The sequence below is a fragment of the Opisthocomus hoazin genome, chromosome 2 (assembly GCF_030867145.1).
Source record: "Opisthocomus hoazin isolate bOpiHoa1 chromosome 2, bOpiHoa1.hap1, whole genome shotgun sequence".
In the NCBI taxonomy this organism is placed as follows: domain Eukaryota; kingdom Metazoa; phylum Chordata; class Aves; order Opisthocomiformes; family Opisthocomidae; genus Opisthocomus; species Opisthocomus hoazin.
Window position 1 is genome coordinate 3,824,691 of NC_134415.1, and position 12,789 is coordinate 3,837,479.

The 12,789-nt window shown below is 49.2% G+C and overlaps 1 protein-coding gene across 1 annotated transcript; it reads left to right on the forward strand.

The window, feature by feature from the left end:
* The first annotated feature begins 1,615 nt into the window (after positions 1-1,615).
* LOC142359248 (sulfotransferase 6B1-like) lies at positions 1,616-9,496 on the forward strand. The gene is made up of 7 exons (XM_075411958.1): positions 1,616-1,894; positions 4,286-4,431; positions 4,874-4,963; positions 6,738-6,864; positions 7,289-7,383; positions 7,825-7,981; positions 9,149-9,496. The coding sequence occupies exons 1-7, from the start codon at positions 1,693-1,695 to the stop codon at positions 9,277-9,279; spliced, it is 948 nt and encodes a 315-aa protein (XP_075268073.1). The 5' UTR covers positions 1,616-1,692; the 3' UTR covers positions 9,280-9,496.
* Positions 9,497-12,789: the final 3,293 nt, after the last annotated feature.

A 12,789-nucleotide genomic window follows, 5' to 3' on the forward strand; every position in this document is an offset into this window, starting at 1 on the left:
CACCTCTCTGGGCAACCTGTGCTAGTGCCTCACCACCCTCATTGTAAAAAATTTCTTCCTCGTATCCAGTCTAAATCTACCCTCTTTTAGTTTAAAACCATTACCCTTTGTCCTATCACAACAGGCCCTGCTAAAAAGATTGTCCCCATCTTTCTTGTAGGCCCTTTTAGTACTGGCAGCTGCTCTCAGGTCTCCCCACAGCCTTCCCTTCCCCAGGCTGAACAGCCCCAGCTCTCCCAGCCTTTCCTCCCAGCAGAGGGGTTCCAGCCCTCGGATCATTGCTGGGGCCTCCTCTGGCCCCGCTCCAACAGCTCCAGGTCTGTCCTGTTCTGGGGGGTCCCGAGCTGGATGCATGTATGCTGGACACATATATGGTGATATCAAAAGCTATCTGGATAACAGAAAGCAGCGTGCATCTCAGTGTTTGCAAGGAGCTGAAGAAGGGAACAAGCCTGCCCAGAAATGGGGAAACAGTCACTGAAATCTTCAATATTTACTAAGACAAAAAGACAGCATCTCAGGATCTGTTGGGTTTTTTTCCTCCAAAGGCATTTTGTGACCTAATCATTGAACCATAGAATCACAGATTCATAGAATCATAACTTGGAAAGGACCTTTAAGATCCTCAAGTCCAACTGTCACCCCAACACCACTATGTCTAGTAAACCATGTCCTGAAGTGCCAGGTCTACATGTTTTTTGAACACTTAAGGGGTCTTAGCAGCCCAGAAACTTTGGAAGCTCTGAAATCCTTTGAAAACAGGAGCGATGATGTGGTTCTCACCATCTTTCCCAAGACGGCTATGTCTTACTTGCTTGATGAAAAGTCCACTGCTGCAGCCCAGAAGTGTGTGACTGCACATGACCCCGCAATAACACCCACGACACGTTAGTGATGACTTCAGCCTGCTGTGGAGACACAGGACCAGGGGCTGTTCCATGGAATAGGGCAGGAGGACTGCTGTTTTCACAGACCTCCTCCTCTGCAGGACGCAGGTTATTCCTTTGTGTTGGTGGAGGTACAGGAACACCTGCCCCCCTGCCTCTTGGACCTTTCTCCTCTCCCTTCCCATGCCTTTCAGTCCCAGCTTTTGGGATTACTGGATACCTTCGTGTTTTCTCCTAATCCCTTTGAGAAATATCTTAACAGGTCATTTTAAGAGAAGTAGGGGAGGTGATGTTTGATCTGCCTTACATCCGCTTCATGCTCAAGCTGAATTTTTTTTCTCAGACAGGAAATGTATAAAGTTGTGAGGTCTCATGTAAATATCAGAAGTATTTTAGGTAGCATGGTTGAGATCCACGTGTCAACTACGTGCTGGTTATCCGATTTGCAAATTTCACCGCATTGCTCACCAGGTAAAAATATTTCAGGCGATATCTTTTATTGGTCTGCCTTTCATTTCCTTTAACATTTTGAATGCTGTTTCTTGTTGCCCCAATAGCAGTGCTTTGTAGAGAGGAGATTCCTGTTCCTGGTGTCAGCTGCAGCAAAGACACCACGTCACTGTTGTCAGTCTCCAGTCCTCTAATTTGAAAAGGAGTTTGTGTACAGAGTTAATCAGTGACTTGTACCTTCGTTCCTGAGTAAACACACTATCTGATTTACTAACAAGTTGCATAAAGCTTTTCTGCATTGTGGAAAGACAGCCTGTATCTGTTCGTGTGAAAAGAGTTCTACAGGGATACAAACATGAGCAGAAATAGGGAAAGATTCATTGAAACAGTGAATAATTCTCTTTTACAGACAGAAAAGGTTGCATCCGAAGGCATGCTGTTTCCCTATAGAGGTATTTTATACCCTACTGCATTCAGCAGCCCAGAAACTTTGGAAGCTCTGCAATCCTTCGAAGCCAGGAGCGACGATGTGATTCTAGTAGGCTATCCTAAAACAGGTGAGTGTCGTTTTCCTGATAAGTAGCCAAGTACATAATTCTGCAATTCAGAAGTTTGGGCCATTATTTAGCATAGCAATAATACCTCAGAAAAGCATGTGGTGACACCAGACTTCATAGGATCATGAACTGAAGTTGTAAGGCATCTCTGGAGGTCAAATAGTACAACCTCTTACTCAAAGCAGGGGAAAGACCTTACCATCAACGTCAGGTTTGGTTGCTCAAGGCTTTGTCCAGAAGAGTTTTAAAACTTTGAGGGTGGAGATTCACCACCCACTGGAAGTCTATGGCCATGTTTTCCCACTATAGTATTTTTTGGGGTTTTATGTTTTGGGGTTTTGAAAATTAACCCTATCCCACCTGAACCCAGGACAGTTTGTTTGTTTTTTTACTTCTGTGCAGTCAGACATCCCCTTGTTATTTGTAATATGCCCCTTTTGTCCTTTCCTGGCCAATTTTCAGAAGAGTTGGCTCTGTCTCCATTATAACCTCCAGTAGTGGCAGTAGTGGAAGACTGCGGTGAGATTCCCCCATGCCTTATTTTTTACTTCTGTCCAGACTGAGCAAACCAAGCCTTTCTATGCATTTCATTTGCTCCAGCTCCCAGTGATTTTATGGAAGTTCAGCAGCACCCTCTCCAGGTTCTCAAAATCACTTGTGCTTCAGGTCAGGAACTGCACAGAGTATGCAAGTGGTGAACTCACCAGTGTCGAGTAAGGCAGGATAATCTCATCCCTTGATATTCTGACCCCTCTTGCTAATGCAGGAAAGTATGTTGTCACCCTACTCACCGCAAGGGCAATACAGGGAATATATCCTGCTAATGAGGGCAGAAGAACTGCTGCTTCCATAGACTTACTGCATTGCAGTGATCATCAGGTGATTCTCATGTATCTAAATTGAGGAAAACACATGAATGCCACCAGGACTCTTGACTTATTTCCTCTCTCTTTCACTATGGGCATTTCATATTCCTTACTTTTTTCCCTATTTACTTCAGAGAAATATCTTAATAGGCCATTTGCAGAAAAAGACAAATTGTTGGTCCTTATCACATCCCCTTTCCGTGCAGCCTATAGAGCTGTGCACAGGCAGAAATGGCTTAAAGGTGAGACGGGCCACCTACACATCCCAGAAGATGTTAACTGAAAACTGAGACTTGGGTCTAAAAGCCCGGTTCCTCACACTGCAGTTGTGCCAGTTTGTAGAGACCAAGACAGCTAAGCCTGGTGCTAAGATAGTGACAAGAGCTTGGCTTGGTCGATGACCTCTTCTGCTGCCAGTTATGGAAGCCTAGCTGAGTGCTGGGAAGGAGGCCAAAACATGTTGACCATGAAGAGACTATGGACTGCAGCTGGTCAGGAGGAGGGAACAGAGTGTTCCTAAAGACCGCTGCAGAAGGAGAGCAGAAACAACCAAGCGACAACTCAGTTGGCCCTGTGCTGGGAGGTCCACAGCTCTTGAGTAATTTCCACAGCGAGCAGTCTGAGGTCACCAAAAATTGCCGGAGCTGGAAAGAGCCATAGAGTTCTGCTTCTGTTTCCATTGAGGGATGGGATGTGCTCCTGAAACGAGCAGGGTAGCACTCCACAGCGTCTGGCTGACAGCTCTGTCCCTGTTGGCTTTTGACATGCCCTTGCTGATTATTAACCAGTGTCATGGTTTAATGCCAGCTGGCAACTAAGCCCCACACAGCCGCTCGCTCATTCCCTGCTGGTGGGATGGGGGAGACAATCAGAGCCGTAAAAGTGAGAAAAGTCATGGATTGAGACAAAGACGGTTTAACAGGCAAAGCAAAAGCTGTGTGTGCAAGCAAAGCAAAACAAGGATTTCACTCACCACTTCCCATCGGCAGGCAGGTATTCAGCCATCTCCAGGAAAGCAGGGCTCCATCACACGTAACGGTTACTTGGGAAGATAAACGCCATCACTCCCAACGTCCCCCTTTCCTTCTTCTTCCCTCAGCTTTATATATTGAGTGTGATGTCATATGGTCTGGAATATCCCTTTGGTCAGCTGGGATCAGCTGTCCTGGCTGTGTCCCCTCCCAGCTTCTTGTGCACCCCCAGGCTACAAACTGGTGGGGAAGTGCGAGAAGCAGAAAAGGCCTTGACACTGTGTAAGCACTGCTCAGTAATAACAGGAACCTCCCTGTATTATCAACACTGTTCTCAGCACAAACCCAAAACTTAACCCCACACCAGCTACTACGAGGAAAATCAACTCTATCGCAGCCAAAACCAGCACACTCACCTGTTGACAGGCTAAGGTACAATACAGAGACAAACCGGTTCACAAACACGAACCAGTGTGACAGCAGATCCTGTCAGCCAGGTTGACATGAAAAGTGCAGTCGAATGCATGTGCTACTGGTTGTCTTTATTCTTTCAGGAACCAACTGGCTTGAAGAAATCGTGAGGGAGTTGGAATCAGCAGGTGCCAAATATACAGAAGAAGAAATGAGAGAGAACATAAATGCTGAAAAGAAGCTAGACACATTTCCACGTCTAGAATTTGGCGATCCTGGGATATATGAGGTTGGCAGGGGCTGCAAATATTGGCAATACTTTTCCTATAGGTAGAAATAGCTGAGAGACAACAGCTGATCTCAGAGGCAATGGGGAGCTCAGAGCTATGGTCAGCACAAGCCGCATGTGCCGTTGCCTATGGTGTCCCACCGTGAGGGTCTCAGCCCACACCCAGTGCTGAGGTGCCACAGGGGGCTCTGGTCCCAGACCCAGTGGGTTTGATCAGTAAGACCTTTCTCTTGGGTGTCCTGTCCTCCGGCCTTTCTCAGGTCAAGTGGTGCTCTGTGGCAGAGGCTGGCAGAAGCCTACAGCACCAGTGAATCCCTGGGGGTTTTCCAAAGGAGAAGATCCTTCTTCTCTGGTCTCACCTTTTCTTATTATCCAGAATTCCTGAAAAGGCACGTCACTGAGTAAGCTACTTCTGTCACATTTATTGCCATTTGCTTTAAAGAGGATGAAGGAACTGCCTTCCAGAAGAGTTATAACAACCCATCTGCCACCTCACCTTCTGCCCCGGTCTATTTTCCAAAACAAGGCCAAGGTGAGTCTTCTCTTTGCATCACCCTGCAAAAGCATTTCCTCCTCAAATTAGCTTTTGTCTGTCTCTGTGAGATGTGTTTTCTGCACTTTCACCTGGGCTGGTCGATGCCCAGGCACATTTCCAAGGTTGAAGAGGCAGAGCACTGCATGCTGAGGCTGTGAACAAACATCATCTCCCAGCAGCAGCTTTGCTGACTCAAGAGGTTGTTGTCAGAAGGCTTGTCCTGGGTGTCATTGACCCTTCAGATCTCCTTTAGAAAGATGCTTCCAGGTTTCTGTCAGAAATCTGAGCAGGGCAGGCAGTTATTGTGTTTGTTTTAATTTGCCTCCAAGAAGAGGGCATCTGTGGAAAACCCACCACAGGCTGGATCTACGATAGCCTTCAAAGGGAATTGCTGCAGAGAGAAGCAAGGGTGCACCCACAGCCTGCTTGTGGGTGTTCTGTTCAGCGGTCCATGAGGTCATTTCTCTGGATTGGAGCTAGCTCAAAGCCATGTCTCAAGGGCATCACTAAGAAGCTTCTTGTTTTCCCCCTGAAGCTCACATTAGCAGCACATGGCCTGCCAAAGCTCTGATTTCTTGCTCCAGAAAAGGAATTAGACCAGCATTGTATGGTCTGGTGGGTGCCAGTGGACATGCTGATTTGTTGAGAAGATGGCGTTTTGGTCAGCCACCAAATCAGATCCAAATTATGGTTGGATGGTGGCAGCCAAAGGGTACTGGTCAACGGCTCAATGTCCAGATGGAGACCAGTGACGAGTGGAGTCCCTCAGGGGTCCCTACTGGGACCGGTGCTGTTCAATATATTTATCAATGACATGGAGAGCGACATCGAGTGTACCCTCAGCAAGTTTGCAGATGACACCAAGCTGAATGGTACGGTTGAGACACCAGAAGAACAGGATGCCATCCAGAGCGACCTGGACAAGCTGGAGATGTGGGCCTGTGTGAACCTCATGAGGTTCAACAAGGCCAAGTGCAAGGTCCTACACCTGGGTCAGGGTAATCCCCGGTACCAATACAGGCTGGGGGATGAAAGGATCGAGAGCAGCCCTGCCAAGAGGGACTTGGGGGTACTGATAGACGAAAGGCTGGACATGAGCCTGCAATGTGCGCTGGTAGCCCAGAGGGCCAACCGTGTCCTGGGCTGCATCAAGAGAAGTGTGGCCAGCAGGTCGAGAGAGGTGATTCTGCCCCTCTGCTCTGCTCTGGTGAGACCTCACCTGGAGTACTGCGTTCAGCTCTGGAGCCCTCAGCACAAGAAGGACATGGAACTGTTGGAGTGGGTCCAAAGGAGGACTACAAAAATGATCCGAGGGCTGGAGCACCTCTCCTATGAGGACAGGCTGAGAGAGTTGGGCTTGTTCAGCCTGGAGAAGAGAAGGCTGCGGGGAGACCTGATTGCAGCCTTTCAGTACTTAAAGGGAGCCTACAGGAAAGATGGGGACAATCTGTTTAGTAGAGACAGCAGTGACAGGACGAGGGGTAATGGTAGGTTTAGGGTAGGTTTAGGCTGGATATAAGGAAGAAATTCTTTACAATGAGGGTGATGAAACACTGGAACGGGTTGCCCAGAGAGGTAGTAGAGGCCCCATCCCTGGAAACATTCAAGACCAGGTTGGACAGGGCTCTGAGCAACCTCATCTAGTTAGCGGTGTCCCTGCTCGCTGCAAGGGGGTTGGACTATATGAACTCTAGGGGTCCCTTCTGACCCAAAACTTTCTATGATTCTATGATTCTATGATTCTATGATTCTATGTGTTTTCTTCCTCCAGATCCTTGTGTTACTTCGGAACCCCAAAGACACTGCTGTCTCCTATTACCACTTCCACAACAACATGCCAGTGCTGCCGTCCTTTACCTCCTGGGATGAGTACTTCGCAGACTTCATGAATGGGAAATGTACTTTGCCCTGAGCCCTCTGGCGTTCCTCCTTACACAAGGGGCATACGCAGGACCCTGTCCATGGGAATCCTACCCCAGCATACCTTACTGAGGACAGACAGATAGGCCCATGTTATGGCTGAGACAGGGAGGACCAGAGAATCAGATTCGCTTTAGTCTCTCACTCGGAATGGAGAGATCATGAGAAAGCTTTAGCCTGACTTTTCCATTCCCACAATAAGGCTTGTGATTCGGTGCTACCTCGTGGCCAGATCTGCAGGATCCTGCACTGATCTCAGCCAAAAGAACGGATATGTTGAGCTGTCCCCACTTCACCATCCTGGCACCAAGCTTAGGCAGCTGTCTGGGCTGACACCTCTGATTTGCTAAGGGCCTGTTTCAGTGAATACCCTGTACAGCTATGTCTCTTCTTTGTCTGCAGTGGCCTGGGGGTCCTACTTCGACCACTTAGTGGAATGGAACAAATACGTGGACAATGAGAAGATCATGATGATAAACTATGAGGAACTCAAAGAGGTGCGGCACCTCACTCAGGTCTTCCGTGAAGGCTGCACTATGTACTCCTGATATGTATGGCTGTGGGGAAAAAGAAAATGTACGGCTGTGGGGAAGAAGAAACTCGGGTGAGGCCTGTCTGCTCCTTTCGAAAGGCGTGCCCTTCTGAGCTACTCTTTTATGTCTGGGGCAGGCCCGTGGGGTTAGGAAGAGGATAGCCTTGCCTATTTGTGGAAGGAGTCATATCTGGCACAGGAACAGTTGCTTTTGGGAGAGAAGAAAGGGCCTTGAATCTGAGGCCACCATGTCTGGGTTCCCTTTCTATTCAAGCCCTTAGAACTCCTTGGAGACACTAGGGGAGACAGCCTTCTCTGCTAGGCTTCCCACCAGCTGCTGGCTCCATGCCACAGCCACGGTGTCAAGCCTTTTGGTTTCACCTCTGTGGTATGTTCCTTTGGCCAGGACCAGGTACTAGGTATGAAGAAGATCGCTGCCTTCTTTGGATTCTCCCTGTGTGAGGAAGACTTTCACACAATTGTCAAGAATACCAGTTTCCAAGCTATGAAAGAGAAATCCAAGGAAACCCATGGAATGTTTGGGGACATCCTCTTCAGGAAGGGTAAGTCTCTGCAAATGGATAATCTTCCTTCTGAAGTCCCTTAGAAGGTACCTTACCTTGGGGGTGGGGGGGGGGGCCTCCTTAGCTAGCTGTGACCTTACTGGGCTGTCTGGGAAGGACAGGTGTGAGCGAGGTCTCTCCCTTGGCATCCTGTAGAGCAAGCCTTTGCTGTTGGCAGGATCTGGGGGCTGTTTGTGGGAAACCCACCAGAGTGCATCAACTACCCTGGATTAAGGTCCTCAGCCATTGTTTCCATGTTGCCCTATTTCCCTGTGGCAGCGCTGGTTAGTTCGGCAAGTGAGGTGTGAAGGTGGGGGCCGACACTGGTGGGAGTTCTGCCAACAATTATGCACCAAATCTGCTTGGGCTGGATGGTTGCTCTTATGAGAAGGGTGGTGGTGTGGCCTTTGCCTGGCAGTCAGGTGATGAGGCTGATCCTGGATCACAGATCCAGGCTGCACACTACTTCATGAAAGTCCCCCTTGGGAGGAGATGTGCTAATAGGACCAGAGCCTCTTGAACCTCAAGGGAATGCATTGCTCACTGCTCTTCTGGCCTTACAGGCTTCTTCTTGTTTCATCCTCAGTGAGAGATGAGGATTAGTCTCTGTTTGGTTCCTCCCAATGGGCACATCAGTGGTGGCTGCAGAGGTGGTCCCTCACAGACCTGGAGCTCTGGCAGCCCAGCTGCTCCCCACAGCGTCAAGAGTCTTTGGCTTCTGACTACCATGGGAATGGTCTTGTTTTAATCCCTTTCCTTCATCACTCCTTGGAGGAAGAAGGATTTAACCTCTCTCCTCTCTACCACCTAACTCACTGCCTCAAATATCTTCCCCCTTCAGAGCGAAGCATTCACAAATGACCTTTCCCTTGTGACAAAGACAGGTTCTGCTCTGTTCCACGTAAAATCTCTATGAAACACCTTGGAACCCTGCTCTGGGGAGGGAAGGCATGCAGGCTGCCCACCAGCAATGCTCCCTGTGGCCTGGCTGCAGCCTTTACTCCTTATCTTTGCTACGTTGCCTCTCCCAGGCAATCAGACCTCTCAGGGGCATAAACCAGATCCTTCCCGCCTCAGGTGTGCAATGTTCTGCCCCATTACTGCCTAGGCATTATCCTCTCTCACGACCATCTGCCTTCAGTCATTGGTACTTCTTGTTGTACACAGGGGTTGTTGGCAACTGGAGAAACCTCTTTTCTAAAGCTCAGAATGAAGAAATGGAGCGAAAATTTGAAGAATGCCTAGGAGGAACGAAGCTGGCGGCAAAGATGAAATATAATGTGTACTGCAAGGCCTGAAAGTAAACAGATAAGCAGCACTACAGCAATTTTTGCTTCAAAGATGATTCACCAAAGGACGAGAGTCCCCATGTTCCCTCCATATAAGAGGAGAGAGAAATTCCTCAGGGATCTACCTGGTACTTCAAAGCATTCAGGTGGTAGTTCTTAGGGGTGTGCTGGGCCTAAGGTGTATGATTTGCTTAACGCAACAAAATAAAATGTGTGCATGCCTCAAGCGAATGCCTGGCATCCTTGCAGAAGGGAGACGGGGCACAGGCATCCTAGCACTTGTCTTGGGGTGTGTCTGTGGCTGCTTCATGGTGTGAGACGATGAATGAGGTCCATGCCGTGCTCCGTGGTGAGGCAGAGGGACCAACACAGGGTCTCTCCTGCCAGGACACAGTGGGCTTGACATAGATCTCTGGTGTGGGTCTGAACCCTCAAATGTCTGTGTACGGGGAGGGCACGATAATCCGGGTTTAGATCCACGATGGCTACCATGGTGTTGACATTTGTGCAGAAAGGCCTTTGACACTTCACAGAATCAGAATCACAGAATCACAGAATGGAAGGGGTTGGAAGGGACCTCTGTGGGTCATCTAGTCCAACCCTCCTGCTGAAGCAGGGTCACCCAGAGCAGGCTGCACAGGACCGTGTCCAGGTGGGTCTGGAATATGTCCAGAGAAGGAGACTCCACAACCTCCCTGGGCAGCCTGGGCCAGGGCTCCGTCACCCTCAGAGGGAAGAAGTTCTTCCTCATGTTCAGACGGAACTTCCTGTGCCTCAGTTTGTGCCCATTGCCCCTTGTCCTGTCACTGGGCACCACTGAAAAGATCTTGGCCCCGTCCTCCTGACACCCACCCTTCAGATATTTATAAGCATTTCTAAGGTCCCCTCTCAGCCTTCTCTTCTTCAGGCTGAACACCCCCAGCTCCCTCAGCCTCTCCTCGTAGGGCAGATGTTCCACTCCCCTCACCATCCTTGTAGCCCTCCGCTGAACTCTCTCCAGTAGATCTTCATCTTTCTTGAACTGGGGAGCCCAGAACTGGACACAGTACTCCAGATGAGGCCTCACCAAGGCAGTGTAGAGGGGAAGGAGAACCTCCCTCATCCTGCTGTCCACACTCTTCTTGATGCACCCCAAGTCATGACACTTGGGCAAACTCCTCACTTTGGTACAGGGTGGGACTTCTGTAGCTCTTACTGACACAAACTCTTGAGTAATGAACAACTATGTGTTTTGTGGGGTGTTTTACTCGCCTTGGCCTCTTTGGGGACAGTTAGGTAAGTAGCAAGTGGGACGAACCATGACTTTAGAATGGAAGGATCAGGGGAAGGAAGCTCCTTGATGAACCTGTTGACAAATTATTAAAGCTGAGTTTGTTCGACAATGAATACATTTATGCTACGTAGGTGTGATTTCCACACCCTCCTTGCTGGTGTAGATGTCCTTGCTGCACCTTTGCAGAACATGCTGCATGACCTCTTGTCACAGCCACTCTTTTGGAAAACCACAAAAGCTAACGAAATGTCGACTCCGTCTGGCAAAGGGAATTCAACTCCTCAGAAGAGGGATTCCTCTGCCATATTCCCAGATAAATATATCTGCAGGACTCACTCACCAAACTAAGATTAAAAACTGAGCAACTAGCAACCAAAAATGTAATTAACAAAACTGGGAAATTGTCAAGGGTCTGTCAAAGCCCTGACTGTCCCTGGCCATGGTCCAGGACCACATGTCATCCCCCCTGGAGCTTCCAGCCCCTGACCCAGCGATGCCGCAGCAGGGCCGGTCTCCAGCTACCCACAGTGCTGCCCTGCCCAGCCATGGACCCTATAAAGCTGCACCCATCCACAGGCCCATGTCCTGGCCCATCCCCATCACGTAACCATCCCTGGGGAGGTGCCTGATGCCCGGGGCTGGGGCTGCCTTGCTTCCCCTTGGATGCCCTGCTCCTGGCTGGGGCCATGGGACGAGCCCTGGCTGCCAGACCCTGCTCGATGTCTCCTGTCTTATGACAGGAACAGAGGAGTGTTGCAGATTTGGCTCTGATGGGCCACTCACAGCCTGTTTGTCCGTCAGTTTTTCTGAACTTCTGTGCAAGAGCTGCCCATGTGAAATTGTTTTGCACAAAGAGCTATGTTTGCTTAAACCTGATGATTGCAGGCTTCTAGGTTTTCATTCCCAGCAAAGTAGGACTTCATCTGACTCTGGGGTTCTATGGATGAAAAGAGACCAGCAACCATTCCCCATAATTTTGGAACCAGCAACATTTTAATCTTTACCTTATACATGCCCTTTACTATTTCCTACATAGAATCACATAATCATAGAATCATTTGGGTTGGGAGGGACCTTGAAAGGCCATCTAGTCCAACCTCCCTTGCAATGAGCAGGGACATCTTCAACTGGATCAGGTTGCTCAGAGCCCCGTCCAACCTGGCCTTGAATGTTTCCAGGGATGGGGCCTCCACCACCTCTCTGGGCAACCTGTGCTAGTGCCTCACCACCCTCATTGTAAAAAATGTCTTCCTCATATCCAGTCTAAATCTACCCTCTTTTAGTTTAAAACCATTACCCTTTGTCCTATCACAACAGGCCCTGCTAAAAAGATTGTCCCCATCTTTCTTGTAGGCCCTTTTAGTACTGGCAGCTGCTCTCAGGTCTCCCCACAGCCTTCCCTTCCCCAGGCTGAACAGCCCCAGCTCTCCCAGCCTTTCCTCCCAGCAGAGGGGTTCCAGCCCTCGGATCATTGCTGGGGCCTCCTCTGGCCCCGCTCCAACAGCTCCAGGTCTGTCCTGTTCTGGGGGGTCCCGAGCTGGATGCATGTATGCTGGACACATATATGGTGATATCAAAAGCTATCTGGATAACAGAAAGCAGCGTGCATCTCAGTGTTTGCAAGGAGCTGAAGAAGGGAACAAGCCTGCCCAGAAATGGGGAAACGGTCACTGAAATCTTCAATATTTACTAAGACAAAAAGACAGCATCTCAGGATCTGTTGGGTTTTTTTCCTCCAAAGGCATTTTGTGACCTAATCATTGAACCATAGAATCACAGATTCATAGAATCATAACTTGGAAAGGACCTTTAAGATCCTCAAGTCCAACTGTCACCCCAACACCACCATGTCTAGTAAACCATGTCCTGAAGTGCCAGGTCTACACGTTCTTTGAACACTTAAGCGGTCTTAGCAGCCCAGAAACTTTGGAAGCTCTGAAATCCTTTGAAAACAGGAGCGATGATGTGGTTCTCACCATCTTTCCCAAGACGGCTATGTCTTACTTGCTTGATGAAAAGTCCACTGCTGCAGCCCAGAAGTGTGTGACTGCACATGACCCCGCAATAACACCCACGACGGGTTAGTGATGACTTCAGCCTGCTGTGGAGGCACAGGACCAGGGGCTGTTCCATGGAATAGGGCAGGAGGACTGCTGTTTTCACAGACCTCCTCCTCTGCAGGACGCAGGTTATTCCTTTCTGTTGGTGAAGGGACAGGCATACCTGCCCCCCTGACTCTTGGACCT